Here is a 25,570-nt window from a genome sequence, read left to right on the forward strand (position 1 = left end):
AATCCCATTCATGAGGGCTCCATCCTTATAACCTAATCACCTCCAAATGCCCCACCTGCTAATGCCATCATCTTGTGGCTGAGGGTTTCAACATATGAATTTTGGGGGGACACAGTTATTTGGTCTATCACATTCTTCCCTTGGACACCCAGTATTCATGCTCTTCTCACATGGTTTCAATCCAAAAGTCTAAAGCCCAAAGTCTTAGCTGAATGTCATCTAAACTAGATATGGGTGAGACCCAAAGTATGATTTATCTTTGGGCAGAATTATTTTCACGCTGTGAAACTGTGACCAGACAAGTTGTATGCTTCCAAAATACAATGGGGGCAGGCACAGGATAGACATTCCCATTCCAAAAGGAAGAAGTGAGAAGGAAGAAGGGAGGGAGAAGTGCAGAGGAAGTCCAGAACCCAGCAGGACAAGTTCCATCAGATCTTAAAACTTGAGAATAGCCCTCCTTGGCCCACGCTCTGCCCTGCAGACCCATGGGGAAAGAGGTCCCTATCTTCCAGTCACACTGGGGCAGCAGCTGTGTCCCAGCACTTTTGCCAGGCAAGGATTGGGCCACATGACTTTGGGGATCCCCTGCCCCTGTAGCAGCTTGTGCCTGTGCCTGTCCCCATAGCTCTCTGGGACTGGGGTTCTAATGGCTGTGCTTGGAACCCCGGTGCTTTGAAATGTAGGTGGAGGCCATCGTGCCCCCTCTGCTCTGTTGAGTGCAGCCCTCACCACACCAGGGTCCCCAAGAACCCCTGCTGGGGTGGCTGAGGAGTGTGGTGCTGGAGAGCAGGGAGCGGAGCCCAAGAGGTAAGGCAGTGCACATCAGGGCAGGGCAGGGCGCCTCTCCGTCCTGCAGGTAACAGCATCCCTCCTTTGCCTTCTCCCATTGTCTTGCACAGCAGCTCCTGGCTTCTGGTGGGATGGCTGACTAATGAATGTCTTTATTAAATGGTCCTGTGGCCACACCCCACCCCTGGTATTCTCTCCCAAACAGGCTTTCTCATTCCTTTCAAAATAAATAGGTTGAACATTTCTCAAATCTTTAAATTCTGCTTCCTTCTTTTTTGTGTGTGTCTTTTGTTGTTGTTGTTTTTTGAGACAGAGTTTCACTCTTGTGACCCTGGCTGGAGTGCAATGGCACGATCACTGCAACCTCCACCTCCCAGGTTCAAGCGATTCTCCTGCTTTAGCCTCCCAAGTAGCTGAGATTACAGGTGCCCACCACTATGCCTGGCTAATTTTTGCATTTTTAGTAGAGAAGGGGTTTCACCATATTGGCCAAGCTGGTCACAAACTCCTGACCTCAGGTGATCCACCCACCTCAGCCTCCCAAAGTGCTGGGATTACGAGCGTGAGCCACCATGCCCGGCCTGCTTCCTTCTTAACTAACAATTCCATCTTTAAGTCATTTCCCTCTTCTCCCTTTTTACAATAAACTATTAGAGAAACAGACCACTTCAACACTTTGTTTAGCTTATTTCCTCAGCTAATACTCAACTTCATTACTCCCAGTTCCACCTTCCACAAAAACTGTGAACAGAACACGAACATGGTGCAGCCAAGCTCTCTGCCACTTGGTAATGAAGATCACCTGTCCTCCAGCTTCCAGTAACACGTTTCTCATTTTTTATCTGAGACCTCATTGGAATGACCTTTACTGTCCATATTCCAACCAACGTTCTGCTCAGGATTGCTTAGATATTCTCAAAGAAAATGGAGACTTTCTCTACAACTCTCCTCTTTTCTTTCTGGGCACTCACCAGAGTTGCTGTAAATAGTCCATTCATTAAAATGTAGGCTTCTTCTAGCATACATCTCTTCCAGCCTCTACCCATAACCTGGTCCCAAGGCCACTTCCACATTTTGAGGTATTTGTTACAGCAGCACCCCACTCTTGGTGCCAATTTCGTTTTCTTTCCTTCTTTTTTTTTTGAGACAGAGTCTCACTCTGTTGCTCAGGCTGGAGTGCGGTAGCATGATCTTGGCTCACTGCAACCTACACCTCCCAGGTTCAAGCAATTCTCCTGCCTCAGCCTCCCAAGTAGCTGGGATTACAGGCACCTGCCAAAATGCCCAGCTAATTTTTGTATTTTTTTTGGTAGAAACGTGGTTTCACCATCTTGGCCAGGCTGGTCTCGAACTCCTGACCTCAAGTGATCACCTCGGCCTCCCAGAGTGCTGGGATTACAGGTGCTAGCCACCGTGCCTGCCGCCAATTTCCATCTGAGTTCATTCAGGCTGCTGTAACAGAATACCAAATGTTGGGTAACTCATACATAACAGGAATGTGTTTCTCACAGTTCTGCAGGCTGAGAAGTTCAAGACCAAGGTGCCAGCAGATTGGATGTCTGATCAGAGTCTGCTTCCTGGTTCCCAGAGAACCATGTTCTCATTGTGCCCTCACATGGTGGTAGGAGCGAGGGGTCTCTCTGAGACCTCTTTTGTGAGGCCTCCCCCTTCATGACCTAATCACCTCCCAGAGGCTCTTACGACCAATCCCATTTAGGATTAGATTTTAACATAAGAATTTTGTGAAAGACAAACATTCATTCTATAGCAGCTGTGTTAAGCATTCAGCACTCAGCTAGGTGCAGTGAGGAACACAGAAGCGCGAACCATGGTCTGTTTCCAAGGAGCTCATTATGGGCACATTTGGAAAACTGGGGTAAATGCCTTTGTGCAGCTGAAACCATTTGGAATTCATAGACAAGAATATTTATTATAAGGACCATGCTTTGAGCTGAACGTGGTAGGGTTGGAATAGAAAGAGGCATACGGAAAACAGAACAGAGCACAAATGGCCACCAATCAGCTGTCAAGGTATTGAAACAAAAGAGAAGCCTCATCTGGGGAAATGACAGGGTAGCTTTACCACTCAAACAGGAAGGGTCTAAAATATGAAAGAGTCAAAGGAGCAGGCAGGATATGCAGAAAAATGAGAGTGGATCCCTCCCTTACACCTTATAGAGAAATCAAATCAAGATGGATTAAAGACTTAAATGTAAAACTCAAAACTATAAAAACCCTAGAAGAAAATCTAGGCCATGCTATTCAGGATATCGGCATGGGCAAAGATTTTATGACAAAAATGTCAAAAGCAGTTTCAAAAAATGCAAAAATTGACAAATGGGATCTAATTAAACTAAATAGCTTCTGCACAGCAAAAGACACTGTCATCAGTGTGAACAGACAGCCTACAGAATGGGAGAACATTTTTGCAAGCTATCCATCTGACAGTTGTCTAATATCCAGAATCTACAAGGAACTTAAACAAATTTACAAGGAAAAAACAATCCCATTAAAAAGTGGGCAAAGGACAGGAACAGATAATTCTCAAAAGAAGACATTTCATGCAGCCAACAAACATGAAAAAAAGCTTAACATCACTGATCGTTAGTGAAATGCAAATCAAAACTACGATGAGATACCATCTCACACCAGCCAGAATGGTGACTATTACAAAGTCAAGAAACAACAGATGCTGGCGAGACTGAGGAGAAACAGGAACGCTTTTACACTGTTGGTGGGAAGGTAAATTAGTTCAGCCATTGTGGAAGACAGTATGGTGATTCCTCAAAGACCTAGAACTAGAAATACCATTTGACCCAGCAATCCCATAACTGGGTATATACAAAGGAATATAAATCATTCTATTATAAAGATACATGCATGCATATGTTCATTGCAGCACTATTCACAATAGCAAAGACATGGAATCAACTCAAATGCCCATCAATGATAGACTGGATAAGGAAAACGTGGTACATATACCCCATGGAATACTGTGCAGCCATAAAAAGGAACAAGATCATGTCCTTTGCTGAAACCATCATCCTCAGCAAACTAACACAGGAACAGAAAATTAAACACTGCATGTTCTCACTTATAAGTGGGAGCTGAACAATGAGAACAGATGGACACAGGGTGGGGAATAACACACATTGAGGCCTGTGGCAGGGTAGTGTGGGGAGGGAAAGCATCAGGAAAATTAGCTAATGAATGCTGGGCTTAATACCTAGGTGATGGGTTGATAGATGCAGCAAACCACCATGGCACGTGTTTATCTTTGTAACAAACATGCACATCCTGCACATGTATCCCGGAACTTAAAAAAAGTAGCAGGCAGGGTGAGTGATGTTTGTTGAAGCAGAGGAAGAATATGCAAAAATCACTATTTGTGGAGCTGAAACCAAAAGCTGGGAGTTCCCGTGAAGTCTTTAGAAGTGAGGGAGCGGAGAGCAGGGCGGTGGCCGGACACAAAAAGTGGAGGTAGAGGGGAAAAGAGGGATGCAATTCAAAGACCGCCGCTCGATTTTAAGATCAGATGACTTGGGAAATACTGTTTTCCATGAGGAAATTGGAAATAATGGGAAGGAGCTGGTGAATTGAAGGTAAAAAAGCCAGTCGGCGTATGAGGGAGGGGAAGCAATTGTTACATGAGGGATTTCCTCCTAAACACTGCTGGCCTCTGCCTTGCTTCTCACTGCTGTCTGCAAGGCAGACAGTCTTTTCTGCTGGCAAAGTGACAGTTCTTTTTCTTCTTTCCTGATCTGGGCCCATTAAGTTCATAAACAGTAACAGCATGGTCTCTGACTCTCTCCCTGTCAGGCCAGTCATGGCCATAACCTACCTGATTCTGCAAGGTCTTACTGTGGCGCAGTGATTAGAGTGTATCTTCACTGGTGCCTGGGCAGACGTGTTATCTGTTCATCCCCATTGGCTTATTCCTCTTACCTCCCATTTGATCTTGGGCAAGGCAAAGGGTGTGGCCAAACCCCGCTGATGTCATTTTTACTGTCAAATTTAAAGCAGAGATATTGGGTGTCCAGTAGGCCATCAGAGATAACATGTCTTTATCCTTTTGTGTTTTTAAAGTTTTACAATTGACGTGTTAGGTGCTGACCTGTTGTTCAGCTCAGGAGGCTGCAGATGGTCTCACTGGGGTGCTGTGACAAGGTCTTGTGCTGTTGTTATTCTGCTCATTCTCACCCAGGCTTTCAAAGAGAGGGGAGGCCGAGGCGGGGGTATCGCTTGAGGCTAGGACTTCAAGACCAGCCTGGCCAACATGGCAAAACCCCGTCTATACAAAAAATACAAAATGATCCGGGCATGGTGGCACATGCCTGTAATCCCACCTACTCAGGAGGCTGAGGTGGAAGAATCGCTTGAACCCGGGAGACAGAGGTTGCAGTGAGCCAAGATCGTGCCACTGCACTCCAGCCTGGGTGATAGAGAGAGATTGTCTCAAAAAAAAGAAAAAGAAAGAAAGAAAAGAAAAAGAAAGAAAGAATGGGAAGCCTAGAGATATGGGTTTAGATAACTCAAAAACTCAAACCCTGTACATTTTCAAATCCCAAAAATTCTAAGAGTCTGTTACATTCTAATCTGCATTGTCATAGGCAGCAAACACACAGAGTCACACAGTTGCCTGAGCTTACCAGAGACTCACAAACTGAGTTTGCTTTGGACCAACAATAAGAAAGTAAATTAAAGTAAAAAGACCTTTTCAGATTTGACACCAAGCAAAAATCATTGCCCACACGGTTATGCCCATGATAGCTGTTGTTATGAAGTACCTATTGTGAGTCAGGTGTGTGCTGAATACTCGACGTTCACATATCCACTTTGTCATGAACTAGTGAACTAGCAGATGGAGGTTATTCCGATGGGGAAATTGAGGCCGAGAGCTCAAAGAGGTTGCTCAAGGCCACCCTAGTAGTGAGCGTCAGGTCCATGCTGCGTTCCTTCCTTTGTAGTTATTCAGAAGCCCCATGGTTTCTGAAAGACCTCGAGAATTTGTGCCACTGCTCCCTCCCGGTCAGGATTTGCAAGGCTAGGAGAGGACAGGCAGGGTCAACCCAGGGGAAGAAGCCTTGAGGAAACCGGTAATGAATTTCCAAGTTCGATGTGCGTGAAAATGTTTCAGACCATCTTGCCTGGCTCTGCTGATGTGTGGTCAGAGGAGGATGAGCTTTATGTTTTCCAGAGCTCTAAATCAAGACAAATGCTGGCACTGCAACCCTGATTGCCTCATTTACTCTTGTCCCCGCAAAAAGATTGAACACCACACTGCTGACACAGAGAAGGAATTTAGTGTTGGTTGCTGAACAGTGGAGCTGAAATGGACACGAGAGGTCATTTATTCCCACTCTTAATGTGATGAGGAGAGCAGAACTCGGTGATGTCAGCTGACGCACTGCAACCACATTGTCTCTTGCTGCTGTCATTATTAATGCTATTGGCATCATCAATATCCATAGGCCATTTAATAGTCACTAGTAGTTTGAAAAACAAGATCATGTGAATTATGATGATGCGTTATATGTCACTCAGTGATTCTAGGTATCTTTCATCCGTACAATGATAATTTCATTGGATTCTTACTGTAAGGTAAGGATTATCCAAGCTCTGCGCCCTAATCGTGGAGAAAGGGGCTCATGGGATTTGCTCCCAGCGAGGCCTCAGGTCAGGCTGGCCTCGGCCCCGGCCGGCCTCCCCACAGCTCTCCCTGCTGGCAGTGCTCAGGGACGTGCCCCTGGTCCCGGGTTAGTATGCCCCTTGGCCTTGAGCCCAGGAGGAGCCATCAATGACTGTATGCCATTCCCAGTCCCACTGAGGAAAGTGATGAGTGGGCCGCAGCCTCCACACTCCACGAATTCCGTCGCGTCTCACGTCCTCAGTCTGCCTCCCTCCAGGCCTTTGCAGGAGGCACCTCCACCCTCAGACCTCTACCACTCCCAGAGGACCCCTGTGTCCTCCTCCCTGCATCTCTCCTTCTCTTCCCTCCCTGCTTCCCTTTCGTCCTTGAGCAGATTTGGCACTGAGTTGTCAGCTCCTCGTCAGCTGGTGAGGGAAGCACTGTTTCCTGTGCTCTGCACACTGTTTAGATGAACGTGTGTATTCTCAGGTGGCCCCTGATAGGGTTTGGCTCTGTGTCCCCACCCAGATCTCACCTTGGATTATAATAATCCCTACATGTCAAGGGCGGGACTAGTAGAGGTAATTGGATTATGGGGGCAATTCCTCCATGCTGTTCTCGTGATAGTGAGTGAGTCTCACGAGATCTGATGGTTTTATAAGCATCTGGCATTTCCCCTGCTGGCACTCCTCTCTCCTGCCACCCTGTGAAGAGATGCCTTCCGCCATGATTGTAAGTTTCCTGAGGCCTCCCCAGCCATGTGGAACTGTGGGTCCATTCAACCTCTTTTCTTGATAAATTACCCAGTCTTGGGTATTTCTTCATAGCAGCATGAGAACGGACTAATACAGTCCCTGACTGTCAGAACTGCCCTACGCTTTGGGCTCCTTTGCAAGCTTCCAGATTCATATATTCCAGCGTAGTCACATCTTCTAGAGGCTGCCCACTCTCTTCGGCTTATGGCCCCCCTTCCCCCATCCTCAAGCCAGCAGTGGTGAGTGGAGCCCTTTGTCATGCTTCTAACCTCTCTGATTAGGGAAGTTCTCTGTTTTAAGGGAGCAAGTGATAAGATTGCACCCCTGGGAAAATCATATATAAGCTTCTGATATTAAGGTCCAGAACCTGAATTCCATGTGCATGGTGTCTTTTGCCAAGTAAGGTACCATATTCACAGGTGTGACACCAGGGGTGCAGGTCCTGCTTGCCACACCACCTTCACACCCAGGATGGCATGGACAGCAGGTGCCTGTTGGAGAGTGGAAGGCTTGGAGTGGGGAAGGCGGCCGGGTGCTGCCTCAGGCACTCCGTGCTTGTAAATCTTGATGTGGGTCATGCAGTCATAGCCAGAGCCCTCAGACCTGGCTGCCGTCTTAATCCCATTCTATGATGAAGGCACTGAGGCACAGAGAATAAGTGACCTGACAAAGTCACAGAGCTGGAGGGACCCAGGCAGTCTGGTCTCAGAGCCCACATTCTCACCTGCTGCACCATTGTGCACTCTGCAGAGAAGCACACATGTACCAGGAAGTGCCAGACAGCAGCCTGGCACCCAGGCCTTTAGACATGGGAAGAAGCTGAACTGCAGCGTCATCTGGCCTGGTCCAGCCACCCTGCGCATTCTTTAGGTCGTGGAACCGTGACTTTTCAAACGTTCTCATCCTCTCTCTTGCTACTTTAGTAAAACCTTCTGTGTTTTCCAGGCTGGGAATGATTTCATGTTTATGTCACTTTCTGCCCCCTCCTCATACAGATGCCTACCCTAATTCTGAAGTCGTCTATGTCTGGACCAACGGCTCCACCAAGTCTGTGGTGGTGGCGGAAGATGGCTCCAGACTGAACCAGTACCACCTGATGGGGCAGACGGTGGGCACTGAGAACATCAGCACCAGCACAGGTGAGGGCTCCCAGGTGCACTCCGGCCACCACAGCCTCGGAGAGCTTGCTGCTCCCAGCACCCCTCTGCAGGGCCACTTGGGAGGTGGCACAGCAGCCAAGCACACCCTGTCCTGGACAGTTGTGCTCTCCCTGGGCCACAGCTGTGTGAGAGCTGGCCAAGGGAGTCCTCCCAGCCCGCCCCTCCCTGCAGCTGCACACAGAGGCACCAGCTGTGGCTGGCAGTTGCGGTGGACCTGCTTATATAACACACCCCTAAGCAGGAAAGGTAGACAGCTTCCTACAAATACCCCCAGTTACCTGCTCCCCCACCTCCTGCTTTAAACAGTGCAGAGAGTTCCCTGGAGTTGACGTTGGGAAAGCACAACCAGGCAGCCTACAAAGAAGAGCTGAAATGTACACGAAGGAAGCAGACACTCTCCATGCCAAGTGCCCTGGGCTGGCCTGAGCCCTGCAGGGTCAATATCCCAGCCTGGCTTCCCCTGACACAAAGTTGGTGGGGAGACCAAAGGAACAGGGTACATTGCATCTCCAGAGCCTGCAGGTTATGTGGCCAGATGTCTCCAGGGCAGGCAGGCCCAGCCATAGAGGTCAAGGTCACCAGAGAGTGCCGTGAGCAAAGGAGGGGGTTTTGAGCTCCAAAGAGCTTCTGCAGCCTTGGAGAAAAGCCTAAAGGGACGCAGGGAGCCCTGATGGCAGAATGAGCTCTAAGCCCCAGAGGATATTTCAGGGGAGCGCTCTGTCAGCACGGCTGATTGTCAGCACCGCTATCCTTGCAGCTGGCCGAGCACACAGGCCGTTTAGTGCATAGCCTGTTCTGGGTGCACACACACGCAGTCAGCACCCTGTTGACCCACGGGCCTGTGCGCTGGGCATCCCTGGGGGATATGAGAGTCTGGAAGGATGGCTTCACCATTTGGTGACCATGCTAAAGGGAAAGGCAGAGGGAACGGGCCGGCTTTATGCAAACCAGTGGAAGGTGGTATAGCAAGAGTTTGGTGTAAGCAATTGCGATGCTGAGGGAGGATATTCCAGTTTGGAACTGTTTCATATAGTTCTTTGAATATTAATAACTGGGATTTCTACTCCTGTTTGCATTCTACAATCTTTTAAAACAAACACGATCGAATTTTCCTACCCTCAACTCAAAAATAAAACAAAATGAAAAGAACTACCGCCAAAAGAATTAGAAGTAGGAGAGTAATTTCAAGCCCTACTGTAAAACAGAATGCCATTTCACTTCTTTAAGTGCTAAGGAGACACAGACTTGGATCACTGGTAGAGATCCAGTCCTTGCTACCAACACACCCTCTGCCTCTTCTTTGCCCATTTCTCTCTCTGGTCTTCGAGCCAGCTCTGCTCCCTCACCTGCTGCGGACTACGGGAAAAGTGCACCTTTGCATTGCTGGCCTGTCCAGGCACCGCTGAGATTGCTGGCTCCTCTTGGGTTAGAGGGCCGATTTTGCCACATGTGATTGCTATGGTTCCTTCATCTCCTACATACGACATGTTTTGAGTTGACACTCAGTGAAGCAGCCACAGTGGGCCTTGCTGCACTGTGGGCTTCCATCCCAATAGTAAACACTGCAACTGTGATGTCAGACTCTAATGTCCCAACACGCAGTCCCTGGAGCTGCAGACCACTACTGCAACAGACCAGGGCCTGTGCTGATGGAGTCCCCCAGCCTGTTCTCCCCACGTTCACAGTGCAACGCAGCTTTCCAGCCACACCATCTACTCACAATTCAGCCAAAGTTTTTTGAATTGCTTTTCCTCCACCCCTCAAAGAACACTTCCCATCTCCCCAGGGAGAGGCAAATCCAGGTAGCAAGAAGACTGGCCCAGCAGGCCTCACACTCCCTGACCACAGTCCCCGACCTCAGCTCCTTACCAGTTCACCATGAGGACGGCATCATTCTCAGCAATGAATGGGAGGTCTCCTCGTGCCTCCCACACAGCCAGGCAAATCCAGAGAAGGCACTGGGGCATCGCCAAGGAAAGGCCCCCAATTTCAGAGAACAGGTGACACAACTCTGGTAGGTGGCAGAAGGGATGAGTTGCCAGGACCCAGGGCCTCCTGAGCCGCTGCATCTCACTCTGCACCTGGGACGCAGCCAGCACAGGGCCTGCTGCTGGTGGGAGTGGTCGTCTCACCTCCCTGGAGCCTGTAGACTGGACACAAGAAGGACTCTGTCCACCCTCTGCAGGGTTCTGTGAAATCCTGAGTTATATCTGGGGAGGCTAAATCCTGAAATCCTAATTGCAGAAGCAGGCGAGGGAGTAGGGGGCAGAGAGGCACAGATTGTGACCGGAGATTAGTAAAACACACAAATCTGATTTCCCCCAGGAAAAGCTTCTGTCAGCAAAGGCTCTTCAGAGACCAGGGGTCGTCAGACTTACTTATAAAATGACTGATAAGAAATTCAGGCATCCTCCTGTGTCCTCTCCTTAACCCAGATCATACAAATGAGTGCTTGTCCCACCTGACGGGAGTGGAAGGGAGGCTCCTGGTGAACTCCCTGGATGCAGCAAGCAGAGACTCTGGGGGACTGATGTGCGTTCATTTGCTTCTTTGCAGGTGAATACACAATCATGACAGCTCACTTCCACCTGAAAAGGAAGATTGGCTACTTTGTCATCCAGACCTACCTTCCCTGCATAATGACCGTGATCTTATCACAGGTGTCCTTCTGGCTGAACCGGGAATCAGTCCCAGCCAGGACAGTTTTTGGTGAGTGTCCCCAAGCCAGGCCAGGACACTGGTGTTTTGCCACTGACCCCAACCACCCCAAAGCAACAGCAACAACCTCCACGAAACTTCTAGTGCTGCCTCTGTGTTGTGTGACCTGGAAAACAAATTGATCAATTCATTAAGAATTTAATGTTAAGGATTAGGGTTTAGGATTTCTTTCCAAAGAAGGATTTAAGGAATATCACATGGTCTATTTACAGTTATTTCCTTGCTGTAAAGCCTTTTGCGTGGTTTGACCTTGCCAGCATGTATCTGTTTTATGTGAGATTTTGCTATGCAGGTTGGGCGTCCCTTATCCCAAATGCTTGGAACCAAAAGTGTTTCGGATGTCAGATTTTTTTAAATTTTGGAAGAATTGCATGATACCAGTTGAGTCTCTCTAATCTGAAAATCTGAAATAAGCTTCACGGAGCATTGTCTTTGAGCGTTATGTCGGTGCCCAAAAAGTTTTGGATTTTGTAGCATTTCAGGTTTCAGATTTTTGAAATAGGGATCCTCAGTCTGTAGTACTTTTGGTGCTCATCAAGTATGACTTTGTAAGTTATCAGGCAGTTTTCTTTGAAATGTGCATGCCAGTTTAAAATTAATCACCAAATAATAATCAAAGAGATGCAATAGGAATAAATTACATCTGTATACCTGATGAGAACCTAGAGCAGCATCATTTTACGTCCCTAAGACATCAGCTAAATTGGGAGAACTCTAACTCAGGAGGTGCCGCGGCTCAGCAGACACAGCTGAGCGTCTGAGTCTTAATTACCTCCAAGCTCAGCCGCCTCAGATTCAGGAAGATACTAAAGGCACTTTTGCCAGTCCGTTGTGATCCTGGATGCTCACATCTCTGTAAACTGTAAAGTGCGATTCACACATCAGCATTTGCTATTGCAGTTTCCTTTCCAAAGCAGGAAAATGTTAGCATGCGTTTCATCTTAATGCTCCCCTGGAGTGTAGGCTGACCAAGAGCTCAGGGAGTTCAGGAGCGAGGGCACAGGGGCGCTCCCGTCTCATCATCACTCTGCCTCCAGCCAAGAGTCCAGCTTCGCTTGCCAAGCCCGAGGGAGCGTCAGGATTGTTTCCGGAAGGTGTGGAGGTTGGCTGGTGACCAGGCAGTGCTCCCCGAGTTCATGTACCTCATGAAGTCTTTAGGGGAAATTAGTTGGTAGGCAGAAAGAAAGCGGGCAGGGGATTGCCTGTTACTGTCGGGGGTTTTTTGGCAGGGAGTGGAGGGAGATTCCCAATGCATGTTAAGATATTAAAGGCCCAAGAAGAAGACTCAAGAGGCTTGTTTAAGATCCTGCGTAGAGCTCTTCCCCCTCAACACAGTGATTAATTGGATTTCTAAAAGAAAAAGATCTCTATTGACTCCTTTGGAAGGGCTGATTTCGTGCAGGGAGTGACGTTCACCGTGTACTTGTGGAGCTGTGAAGGATGGCATTGAATGAAACCCCGGCATACTACGTGTCCTCGGTGCCGTGCTGGTCTCCGGGGACTGCCGTAACCAAGTCCCACACACTGGGGGCTTAAACAGCAGAAATGTATCATCTCACACTTCCGGAGGCTGGAAGGCTGGGATCAGGGCGTTGGCAGGGCTGGCTCCTCCTGGGGCCTGCAAGGGAAGAGTCTGTTCCCGGCCTGTCTCTTGGCCTCTGGTAGCTCCTTAGCTCTTGGCAGCATCACTCCAGCCCTCACACGGCATGCTCCCTGTGTGCATGTCTGTCCCCAAGGTTCCCCATTTTATAAGGGCGTCAGTCACAGCAGATGAGGGCCCACCCCAGTGACCTCATTTTAACTTAATTACTTCCTTAAATACTGCGTTTCCAAATAAGGCCGTAATATAGAGTACTGGAGGTTAGGACTTCAACATATGAATTTTGCAGGCCCACAGTTTTTAGCAGGTGTGTCACACCCGCGTTGCCCACACAGGTGCATGCGTCTGCAGAAGGCAGGGCTAGCAGGTGGAAGCGTTGTGACCTGCGCGAGTCCAGCAGGCCTGGCTCCCAGTGTAGGTCGTCTCATCTCCTTGCTGGCAAGCTTGGGCCCCTTGCTACATACTTTCAAATCTTCAGGCTCCCCAACCTGCCAAACAAGGATACTGACACCCATCCAGAATGCAGCTTAGACTAGAGTCTGACACTCAGTGGACCCAGTAGCTGGTGCATAATCTGCCAGTCCTAAGGAACGTCCTCTTCCAGGGATCCAGCCTGGCTGTGTGGTCACTGCAGAGTTTTCCTAGTGGCCACAGGCTCCACACACAGCAGGCTCCAGGGGACTCTGTTCCCACTTTGAGGGACTGACATGTCCAGACCCAGATTCAGATATGGCGCATCTGTTGCTCTCTGGCTCCTACAAGTCTGCAGTCAGGTGAAAGCCTGTCTTCCCTGTTTGCAGGGAGCCCTCTACTTCCAGGTGCATAGTAAATCAGTGGGAGGCACCTACTGGCTGCCGTGTGAATGTGACTGTCATTCTGCCTTGGATCTTGCCTTCGTGCTACAGAAACACATCACTCGCTCTACATGTCTTTGTTGAGCACTGGCTGTTTGCCTGGCTTTGTTCATGGCAGTGGGAGCCAAAATCAGACCTGAATCCCTGCCCTCCTCAGTTCATATTCTAAAGGGAAGGGACAGTCAAGACACGGAACGTTAGCAATTGTCTATTTAAGTGCTGTGAATCTGTTAGGTGTTAGCAAAACAGTAGAGGAAAGCGCAGGCTGGGATTAAAATCACCAGTCCCTTGGGAGGCCGAGGCGGGCGGATTGCATGAGGCCAGGAGTTCGAGACTAGCCTGGCCAACATGGCGAAACCCCATCTCTACTAAAAATACAAAAATTAGCCAGGTGTGGGGATGCCTGCCTGTAATCCCAGCTACTCAGGCAGCTGAGGCACAAGAATTGCTTCAACCCCGGAGGCAGAGCTTGCAGTGAGCCGAGATCACGCCACTGCACTCCAGCCTGGGCAAGACTCTGTCTCAAAAAAAAAATAAAAATAAGAATCACTAGTCCCCTTTGTGTCTCTCATTTTGGGCATGTTGTACTGGGGTCCTGGGTGCCGGCACTGAACCCTGTTTCCGTTTTCCACTCTGCCCCGCCTGACCCCCGCAGGGGTCACCACGGTGCTGACCATGACGACCCTCAGCATCAGCGCCCGGAACTCTCTGCCCAAAGTGGCCTACGCCACCGCCATGGACTGGTTCATAGCCGTGTGCTATGCCTTCGTCTTCTCGGCGCTGATAGAGTTTGCCACGGTCAATTACTTTACCAAGAGAGGCTGGGCCTGGGATGGCAAAAAAGCCTTGGAAGCAGCTAAAATCAAGGTACTGACTGTTTCTCCTCCCTTCTTCCAGGTCCCCTTGACAGAGAAAGTGTGCCTGATTCTATCCAAACATAAGACAAGGTGCTGCTCTTTCCTACCCGGCAGCTCCCAAATGCTCCTTCCCTTATACTCAAGGCCCTCACCAAGTCTTACTGACAACAAGTCCAATTTCACTCCAGCAAAAGGCGACAGGATGTGAGTGGCTTGGGCCTGTTTATATTCAAGCCTATTATTTTGGCAGAAGTAACTCCTGTCTCTTGAGGGATGATGTGTCTGGTTTTAATTGTGGAATCTGTTGTTCTGCTCGTTTTATCCCACTTCACCTTGCAGGCTGTCCTCTTCAGGTGGCCTTCAGGTCGAGACGGGGGCGCCAGTGTAATGGAAGGAGTTGATCAGCAAAGCACACCCAAGCCCCGCTGAGTCCGTGATCTGACCCCCTTTTACCAGGCACAGAAATTGTTGTGAAAGCATTACTCTGTTCAAAGCAAAGAACCATCAAGTATTTAAAGGGTGATTTATGCCCAAATCTTAAGAACATTTGAAGAAAAAAATGTGACCAAGATTCCAAGCTGCATTGTCTCCTTGGGGAGATAATAGCATTCATGGACAGCAAATAAAGCAGCATATGGTGAACTGCTAATTTCCCCACACAGAAACCAAACACACAAATCTCTGTAAGGAGAGAACAGGAGGTCAGAGCCATCGGGGTGACCTGAGAGTAAAACGTAATCTGTCCTTTGGAAAATCAGCGTGAAGGGAGTCCTGGAAGGCATTAGAGAGGCCTCGAAGTGTAAGTCCCGACCTCCCAGCCAGGGACCACAAGCCAGTTACATCAGAGCAGGAGGCCCTGGTTTACCAGGAGAACTGCTTCCATCCCATCCACAGCCCTGTGCTTGCTCTGCGGGTTGGCCTCTGCTGTCAGGAGTTCTGGCCTGACCTCGCCCATTGTGCCTTCACTATTTCCACGTGCCAGGAGTCCCTCCCCTGCTGTAGTTTCAGCATAGAAGCCCCACTTCCAAGCCTAGCTCCCAGGCTGCGGGAAGGCCTGGCGGGACCCGTTCTGGGTGCTCTCATGGAGGGAGGAAAGGAGAAGCTGGAGGAAGGGCCTCGGGCGTGGGTGTGCTTTGAGCGCTGGGAGGAGGGACAGGAGCGATGTGACTGCACTGGGTGATGGGGACTGGGGAGCTGGGAGCAGGCTGTTCTCAGATGATGGAAGTTCTTGGCCGACACGTTTGAACTTGTTCCTGCAGACGAGGGGGCCAGAGAAGGTGCTGTGCGGGGAGGAATGAGAATGGAGTTTGGGGAGATGGGGCTTCCCAACACTGTGCACTGTGTTGCTGGAAGGTGCGTGTTTGTCACCTGCCTGGGACATAGACGGGGCATGATGGAGAGTGGGCTGGAGCCTGGTAGGAAGTCAGGGGGCAGCCAGAAGTCCCTGACAGTCACCAAGGTTGTCAGGCTCATGCCTGTGAGTCTAGGAGGAACATGAACCCCTGGGTGAATGGAGACAGCACGCATGTGGTTGGGTGGTGGTGTTGGGTGTCGCCATCACTGGCTAATCTAATCACCGTAGATCTGAATTCTGAATGGGGGGTTGGAGGGAAGAGAGAGGATGAAGGTGACCTGCATTGTCTAATTCGACGAGAGTGAGGGTCTTCTAGAATAAGCAGCATGCCTCAGGCTGGCTTGTGGAATGTCAAGACTCTCTTGTTCCCGGGAAGGCAGTGGCGCTGGGGGTTCTACCCCTGCCACCAGGAAGTGTCTGTGCGCTGGAAGGCATGGAGCATCTGCAGGCATGCAGGCAGCACACCCGGTGGTCAGACTCCGGCCGCCAGCGTGAATACCACAGCCTGGTGTCAGCCTATTCGAGTAAACTGTTCCATGGAAGTAGAGAGGACTTTAAAAAAATAATTGTTCCAAGTTGGGATCTCCAGAAGCAAACACTGAGTCAGCGTTTGGGGTATAAGGCAGTTTCTAGGAGTGAAGGTTTGGGAAAGGAAACAGGAGGCAGTGAGATTCAGAGAGGAAGAAACCAAACCGTGATGCAGGCCTAGCAAGGCGCAGGCTCACCCGCTGGGGAGTGTGGAGCAGATGGCCAGTGGAGTTGCCCCGTGTCAGGGATGTGGCCAGGGCTTTAGACTCTTGCCTCGCTGCCCAACAGATGTGTCTGGTTTCCCCAGGAGGGGCATGAGTCTGGCCAGACCGCCCTCTGCAGCTCAGGCTGCCAGAAAAGCTGACACCCGGCCACACTGCCTGCAGCTGGGGAGCACGTCCTTCCGGACAGGCGGATTCCGGGGCGCGTGTTCATCTCCACCACCAGCGCTGTGACTATGCTGAGTCCCAGGCGGGTGATCCCTGCCACCCGCCCCCACCCCACTGCACATTCCTTCCCAGTAAAAATGCGCACCCTCAGGACAGAGCAGTGTCTTCCAAAGCTTGCCCTTCACTTGGTTCCACCCAGAGCTAGAACCATTCTAAGTAGTAACTTGCACGTGTGGGTTTCTTCTGGTGGATCTGCATGAGCGCTCACGTGTCGGTGGGGAAGGCGGGGCTGGCAAAACTGCCATCGCGTTTCTGAGGTGTGGCCCGCCTCCCGCAGGCTCCCGTGCGCTTTCCCCAGGAGGTCCTCATGCCCCTGCCCCTGGCCTGGTTTTGGTTCACCTGTTTCACCTGTGTCCCCTGACTCCTGCTCTAGGCTTGGCCTTTCTGCTTTTTATCTTTTCTTTATTCTTAACGGTTGATTTATTTTCTTGACTCTCTTGTGTTTTTCAAGTTTTAATTAATGAGACTATATTACTTTAGTAGTGGAACACAGGTTGTCTAACATTTTATGGTGCACATTTTTAAACATACAACAATGTTTAAAGAGGTTTACAGTGAAACCGTCTGCTGTTAACATTTACCTGTGCCTGTGTCCTCACCACCTGTTACCTCTCCCTCTATCTGTCCATCAATACACCCATCCTCAATGTGTCATCTTTTTGCTACATTTCAAAATAAATTTCAGATGGCAATGCATTTCCCACTCCATATGTCAGCATGCATGTCATTATAACTAGAGTCCAATACTAGCTTACTGTTTTATTCCTTTGAAGCAAAATTTGTGGGGTGAAATGCACAAGTATTAATGGCACCTTTGTTGAGTGTGGACAAATATGTACATTGTGTGTAACTCGAATCCCTGCCACAGTAGAGGATATCACCAGCCTCCAGAAAGCTCACCATGCCTCTTCCCAGGCAGTGCTTGACCCCACCTCTCCAAACATATCCACTATTTTTATTTCTTCCACCATAATGTAACTTACCTGTTTAGAATTTTATATCCAAAAAAAAAAACTTCGCAAAAAATGTATACAAGAATGTTCATAGCTGCTTAATCCGTAAGAGTTAAGATTAGAAACAGTCCAGGTGTCCATCGATTGGAGAGTAAGCAAACGGTGGCACATTCATGCAAAGATACATCACTCAGCCATGAAAAGGAGAGGATGACTGATATACACAGCAATATGGGCGATTCTCAAAAAGCCTTGTGCTGGGTGGAAGGCACCTTGCCAAAAGAGCGCATTCTGTACCATGATTTTTTTTTTTTTTATTATATGTTAAGTTCTAGGGTACATGTGCATAATGTGCAGGTTTGTTACATATGTATACTTGTGCCATGTTGGTGTGCTGCACCCATCAACTCATCAGCACCCATCAACTCGTCATTTACATCAGGTATAACTCCCAATGCAATCCCTCTCCCTTCCCCCCTCCCCATGATAGGCCCCTAAAAAGTCAGGAAACAACAGGTGCTGGAGAGGATGTGGAGAAATAGGAACACTTTTACACTGTTGGTGGGATTGTAAAGTAGTTCAACCATTATGGAAAACAGTATGGCGATTCCTCAAGGATCTAGAACTAGATGTACCATATGACCCAGCCATCCCATTACTGGGTATATACCCAAAGGATCATAAATCATGCTGCTATAAAGACACATGCACATGTATGTTTATTGCGGCATTATTCACAATAGCAAAGACTTGGAATCAACCCTAATGTCCATCAGTGACAGACTGGATTAAGAAAATGTGGCACACATACACCATGGAATACTATGCAGCCATAAAAAAGGATGAGTTTGCAGCCTTTGTAGGGACATGGATGCAGCTGGAAACCATCACTCTTAGCAAACTATCACAAGAACAGAAAACCAAACACCGCATGTTCTCACTCATAGGTGGGAACTGAACAATGAGATCACTTGGACTCGGGAAGGGGAACATTGTACCATGATGTTTAATCACGTCCTTTCCTCCTTCCCCACAGGCCACATCTTAGGGCTTCCCTTATATCCACACACCTTATTCCCTCCTGCTGGTGCACTTGAAGGTAAAGAAGTGATGACTGCCTTGCAGGGGGAAGCCCTAATTCTGTTTATGCCAAGATCTTGAGAAAGGCCAGACTTAATTTTTTTTTTACTTTTATTTTAGGTTCAGAGGTACATGTGCAGGTTTGTTGTAGGAAAATCAAGTCACAGGAGTTTGTTATACAGATCATTTTGTCACCCAGGTACTAAGCCTAGTATCTAATGGTTATTTTTTTCTGCTTCTCTTCCTCCTCCCACCTTCCACCCCAATGTCTGTTGTTCCCCTCTTTGTGTTCATGAGTTCTTTTTTTTTTTTTTTTTTGAGGCAGAGTCTCGCTCTGTCGCCCGGACTGGAGTGCAGTGGCCAGATCTCAGCTCACTGCAAGCTCCGCCTCCCGGGTTTATGCCATTCTCCTGCCTCAGCCTCCCGAGTAGCTGGGACTACAGGCGCCCGCCACCTCGCCCGGCTAGTTTTTGTATTTTTAGTAGAGACGGGGTTTCACCGTGTTAGCCAGGATGGTCTCGATCTCCTGACCTTGTGATCCGCCCGTCTCGGCCTCCCAAAGTGCTGGGATTACAGGCTTGAGCCACCGCGCCCGGCCTATGAGTTCTTACCATTCAGCTTCCACTTGTGGTATTTGGTTTTCTGTTCCTGTGTTAGTTTGCTAAAGATAATGGCCTCCAGTTCCATCCATGTTCCTGCAGAAGACAGGATCTCATTCTTTTTATCATTCTTTTTTTATGGCGGCACCATTCCATGGTGTGTAGGTACCACACTGTCTTTATCCAGTCTGTCATTGATGGGTGTTTATGTTGATTCCATGTCTTTGTTATGTGAACAGTGTTGCAGTGAACACTCTCATGCTTGTGTCTTTATGGTAGGATGATCTGTATTCCTCTGGGAATATATCCAGCAATGGGATTGCCAGACTTACATAGCAATCATAGCTCTCATGTGTGCCCTGTCTTCAGGCTACCTGGAGACATCAGTGGAGGAGGGCCTCTCCCAGGCTGAGCAAGTGTTTCTCTCTTTTGAAAGGTGTACCTTTAGAACTCCAAGGTGAGCTGACCGTTGCCTGCAAATGGCGTGTCCTTACATTCCTATTATATATTTTGCAGAAAAAGCGTGAAGTCATACTAAATAAGTCAGCAAATGCTTTTACAGCTGGGAAGATGTCTCACCCCCCAAACATGCCGAAGGAACAGACTCCAGCAGGGATGTCGAACACAACCTCAGCCTCAGGAAAACCCTCCGAAGAGAAGACTTCTGAAAGCAAAAAGACTTACAACAGTATCAGCAAAATTGACAAAATGTCCCGAATCGTATTCCCAGTCTTGTTCGGCACTTTCAACTTAGTGTACTGGGCCACATATTTGAATCGGGAGCCGGTGATAAAAGGAGCTGCCTCTCCAAAATAACCGGCCGCACTCCCAAACTCCAAGACAGCCATACTTCCAGCGAAATGGTACCCAGGGGAGGTCTTGCTCCCAGGGACTTTCCATATGTGAGCACTATCTTTCAGGAAATCTTTGCATGTTTAATAATATGTACAAATAATATCACCTTGATGTTTCTATATGTAACTTCAGATGTTTCCAAGATGTCTCATTGATAAATCAAGCAAACAACTTTCTAGAAAAACGGGATACAATGACCGACACTCAGATGCCCAGTATCATACGTTGATAGTTTACCAACAAGATACGTATATTTTTAACTGCTTCAAGTGTTACCTAACAATGTTTTTTATACTTCAAATGTCATTTCATACAAAATTTCCCAGCGAATACATGTTTTAGGAAACTCTCCATGATTATTACTTGACCAACTATATTGTGAGAAACCGAGATCATAAAGAGCACGTTTTTCATGATGAGGAAACTTGGACATTTATGTACAAAATGAATTGCCTCTGATAATTCTTACTGTTCTGAAATTAGGAAAGTGCTGCATGATCTTACATGAAGAAATAGAGTAGGCAAACATTTATGCAGGCAGATTAATAACAGAAATACATCGTATGTTAGACACACAAATACAATATTTCCCTGAGGAAAAAAATTAACTGCTTAAATTTTTGGGGAGGAAAAAGAAACATTTCTTACCTCACCCCACACCACCCACTACCTGAACAACAGCCAAGGAAAGAAAGGAGATGTTAAAACAAACAACAAACAGTGTTTTGACGGCATTCTCAGCACTTGGCCCGTGTGATCACTGTCTCTGAACCACCGACCACCTCTCTCTGCAGCCAGCGTGTAGTGCTTCAGTGGTGAGAAATTGTAATTGAGTTATTTTCCATTTTATCTCCTTGTATGTATTTCATGACTGGACTTACTGGTCTGTCAGCTTTTGTATATGAATCTTAAATGTTCATTAAAAAATAAAAAACGAACTGATCTTGTGGACATATATGACTGTTTTTTAAAAATTTCGTGTTTTGGTGGACTCATTTCCTGAAAGTGACATAAATGGAACCCATCATGAAATTGCTTGGGAACGACGCGGAACAAAACAGAACGTTTACTTGGTGGCTTGTCTCTGGTCCAACCTAATTCCATAGAGTAGCACCTGGAGAGAAAGCTTGTTTAAACCACAGTGAGGGTAGACAAGTGAAAGCAGGTATAGCCCATCAGAAATTTCTCAGTGGTGCAGTGCCGCTTGGGCCTCTACTTGATAGAGTCTTCTCTGAGTATATTTCAGGGTGGGTGTTTGTTGTGGGCATGGTGACTACCTGGTTCTTTACAAATGGGAAGATTTAATTATCTCCCCACCCACCTTTATTTTTTTGGAGACAAGGTCTTGCTCTGTTGCCTGGACTAGCATGCAGTGGCTCAATAATGGCTCACTGCAGCCTCAACCTCGTAGGCTAAAGCAATTCTGCCACCTCAGCCCCCTAAGTAGCTGGGACTATAGGCATGCACCACCATGCCTGGCTAATTTTTAAATTTTTCATAGAGACCGGGGTCTCACTATATTGCCCAGGTTAGTCCTGAACTCCTGCATTGCCCCTTCATTAGCTGGTTTTAGGATCTCACAAATGGAAGAGTAAAGACCAGCAGGAAAGGTGCTCTTCAGTGCTCACATGAGGAAGCATCTCCCTATTATCAATGATGATGATATTTGTATAATGAGAGTGCTTCCTGTTATACCACAGCAAAAATCCCAGCAAAACAAAAAACAAACTTAAGGCTCGATAGAAGATCTGGTTTTCATATACTATGTAGTTACATTTCTCGCCTATAGTCCGTAGAGTTTAGCTTTGTGCTGTAGTTTGGAGAAAAATATACTGTAAGTTATGTTCAAATGGCTACATGCATGAACACCCTTTTTGAACATCTCAATCCATCGGTAGGAGAGTAAGCAACAGGTGACCTCACCGCCTGTCACCTCTCCCGCTCTCTGTCCATCAATACACCCATCTTCAAGCTATCCTTTTTTTTTTTTTGCTACATTTCAAAATAAATTTCAGATGGCAATGCATTTCCCACACCATATGTCAGCATGCATGTCATTATAACTAGAGTCCAATACCAGCTTACTGTTTTATTCCTTTGAAGCAAAATTTGTAGTGTGAAATGCACAAGTATTAACAGCATCTTTGCCGAGTGTGGCCAAATATGTACACTGTGTGTAACTCAAATCCCTGCCACAGTAGAAAACAGTGTCTTCCATATCAGGTTGCAGTAACTTTCTTGACAAGTTCTAGCCTTCATTACAGAACACCTCCAATGAGCTCCAGTTTGAAGATAGGCTAACCACATTTACAAGCTGCTGAACCTTAATTCTGATGAATATTTAGTGAAAAAGGTCACATTCGTTTTCTACTTTCTGATTTTGTATTGTAGATATTTCAGTGTTTGTTATTTTAAATGAGAACATAATAAGAATCACCTTGGGGATAATGATAATAAGGCAAGAAATAAAAACTTCTGAAAATAATTATAAATTACAGTACCCTACTTTTAGAGCAAGGATATTTAAATGTATCTCTTTTGACATCACCACAAATAGAATATTCTAATATGTTGTTAATCAGTATTACTTCTGGACTTTCTTTGGAATCTAAAGACCTATCCAAGAAAAGCCTTGACTAATGTTGGCCTAAAAGTGTGTGTCTCTCTACAATAATTGGGTTCAAATGCCTCTGGAGTAACTATCAAACTTAAAATAGCACAGCAAACATCCTCTGTTGAAGATTGACAAGGAAGTTGTAAATCTTCTGACCTACTTGTCATGCTCATGTCTTAGTAATACTTTATGTCTCTCATGGGACTGTGAAAATAAATCTTGAGACCCCGAAATCACTAAAGCAAGGGAAAAGTGAAACTGGGAACTATGTCAGGCAAACTTGCCTCCCATTTTATTTCTAAATAAGATAGCTACAAAGATAAGAAGCTACATACCTCCCTCACAGTTTGCCCACAAGGAAGTTCCTTGTGAACAAAGGACAGGCAAAACTCAAAATCATCCCTCTGCTCACATGAGACAAACACATATCTGATTGCTTCCTTTGCTTTACTGTTTCACTAAGCCAGGTTGTCTAGCTATGACCTGGAAGCCCCCTCCCCACTTTGAGTTGTCCCACCTTTCCAGACCAAACCAGTGTACATCTTACATATATTGATTGATGTCTCCTGTTTCCCAAACATTTATAAAACCAAGCTGTGCCCCAACTACCTTGGGCACATGTTGTCGGGACCTCTGGAGGCTGTGTCATGGGTGCATCCATAACCTTGGCAAAATAAACTTCCTAAATTGATGAAGACCTGTCTCAGACACTCTTGGTTTATAGGACAAATTATGAGAAGCAGGTACACTAAATGAGTAACCTCTATTTTATAAACAGGAATACTGCAGCCCAAAGAGGTTAATCCATTGGCTCAGAATCATATCAAAAGTTAGGAAGACACGCAGGCCTAGAGCCTTGTCCTCATAATTTCTAACCCAGGGCTCACAACACCACGCAATTGCTTCCAGATGGAAGTTAATATAGAACAAAAATGTAACTTAAAATGAAAAATCTTGCTTCAAGCCCTGGTTGAATGATTATCTATTAACAATGCCCTAGAGAAACTTTTTTTTTGTTGTTGTTGCACTGAAAACATGACCTTTAAGTTTGCCCCTTCTTATATAAAACGTGTGCTTCTGTGATCTTGAAAACCTGTTTTGACGGAATGGATCTGTGTTAGGGTAGCACTCCCCCCAACTACCCTTCAAGGAGAGAGAGAGAGAAGCACTGATTGACTAGAGCCAAGGATCTTGATGTGATTTCTCCTCCCAGAGCTCCCACCTGAATGATGATGTGACTGCCTTGGGAGGGGTCTGCCTCCAGGGAAAGCAAAACTGACGGTGACACTGAGTCTTCAATCAACATCATCCTTCATTGTGAGAACTAACTTCAAATCAAAAAGAACCCTTTCTTTGGAAAATTGGAAATGCCACAGTTTACTCAGTGAAAACAGTGTTTTAAATATTTAAAAATTAGTCTTAATGTCTTTTTACCATATACTAGAACATCTGGGACAATCAGTGCCCTGAGCAAACACATTGAGCATTTGAATATGAATTACTCTGATCACTGAAATTACTTGCCAGGTTTGCAGTGATATAAGGTAATGATTTTGAAGTCTGCAAAAAGGTTCATTTCATCAAAGATTTACATGATTATCTGTTTGTCACAGTCATTTTCAATAGACTGTCTCAACTCTAAATTCAAATGCTCTGTAGCCTGTTTTGAAATGAGTATGGGTTCTTTATGGAAACTTGTGATTTGAAAAATATTTACTGCTCACAATTTCCCTAATATAAAAGTCTGAAGAGATATTTAAGGAAAAAAAAAGTCTGAAGAAATGTTTACTTAGCTTTTCTGAGTTATTTGAAAATCAAATAAACCAAGGATCAGGCACTCTATTTTGCAATGTGAGACCTCAGAAGGAAAGATTTGAAGTGAGCTCTAATTGATCCAATATACTCATTTAAGTCCAATTTATTCTACATTCTTCATGTTGCTATCATTGTCTCCCTACCAGCCAGCATTATTCCAGGCCAGTAGCAGGAGCTAGATGAATGTGAACTGACTGAAGAAATCAATCCTGATAAGTGGGTGGACTGGATCTGATAAAACTCCTTTAGGTAAGGATTGCAAATTGGTGGTAATATTACACCTGATGGAAATCCTTTCTTAAGAATTTATAAAGTAAGAATTTCAAAGATTTGTATAAACCTATCTATAGCTGACCTAACAACATTAGGAACACAATCCCACAGGGTGACAGTTGTCTGGGCTTGAGTGACAGGCTGCTCCTTTAGGTCGGGTGACCATGTAAATTTATCACCCAGACATGAGACTTGCAGAGTGTTGGACTGAGGTCCTCAGTAAATCCTCTCCCCACAAAAAGCAATGAAAACACTGGCAAGATTATATCAAAGCAGACATTTCAGAACTCTGGAAATAAAACCAAAGGCATACAATACATTAAAACAGTTTATTGAAGAAACAGTACTGAACTTCAATAAGAACAGTGAGGTCTATGCCATTTTAACTTAGAGATTTCTCTATCTCCCTATCGGCTCCTTGGCAGGGTACCATGAAGACCAGAAGCCTTGTTGCCACCAGAGGGGGATGATTTAATTTGGAACTCTACAAAATGCCCCATCCCCAGAGTTTTGCCACTATTTGACCTGACTTGGAGCTCCATGGGAAAGTTTTATTCCCAAAGCATTGTTGATGATAATGATGATCGGCATCACTTGAGGAAGGTGAACACTGAAGCCTTCAAGGCAGTGATGCCAGCTAAGGCAAGAAAGAAACCAGCCAAACATGTAAAAGGAAGATCTGGGG

General features: G+C 46.7%; 1 protein-coding gene across 2 annotated transcripts in view; it reads left to right on the forward strand.

Moving 5' to 3' along the window:
* The window catches only part of GABRA5 (gamma-aminobutyric acid type A receptor subunit alpha5), an 82,853-nt gene extending 61,717 nt beyond the window's left edge, over positions 1-21,136 (forward strand). For both annotated transcript variants that reach the window (XM_033190805.1, XM_033190803.1), the window contains 4 exons: positions 8,172-8,315; positions 10,893-11,045; positions 14,164-14,375; positions 19,845-21,136. In XM_033190805.1, coding sequence (XP_033046696.1) covers positions 8,172-8,315; positions 10,893-11,045; positions 14,164-14,375; positions 19,845-20,144 — 809 coding nt within the window. In that variant the 3' untranslated portion in view covers positions 20,145-21,136. The remainder of the gene's footprint in view (positions 1-8,171; positions 8,316-10,892; positions 11,046-14,163; positions 14,376-19,844) is intronic.
* Positions 21,137-25,570: the final 4,434 nt, after the last annotated feature.

Source organism: Trachypithecus francoisi, unplaced genomic scaffold (genome assembly GCF_009764315.1).
Source record: "Trachypithecus francoisi isolate TF-2019V2 unplaced genomic scaffold, Tfra_2.0 Lachesis_group3, whole genome shotgun sequence".
Taxonomy (NCBI): Eukaryota; Metazoa; Chordata; class Mammalia; order Primates; family Cercopithecidae; genus Trachypithecus; species Trachypithecus francoisi.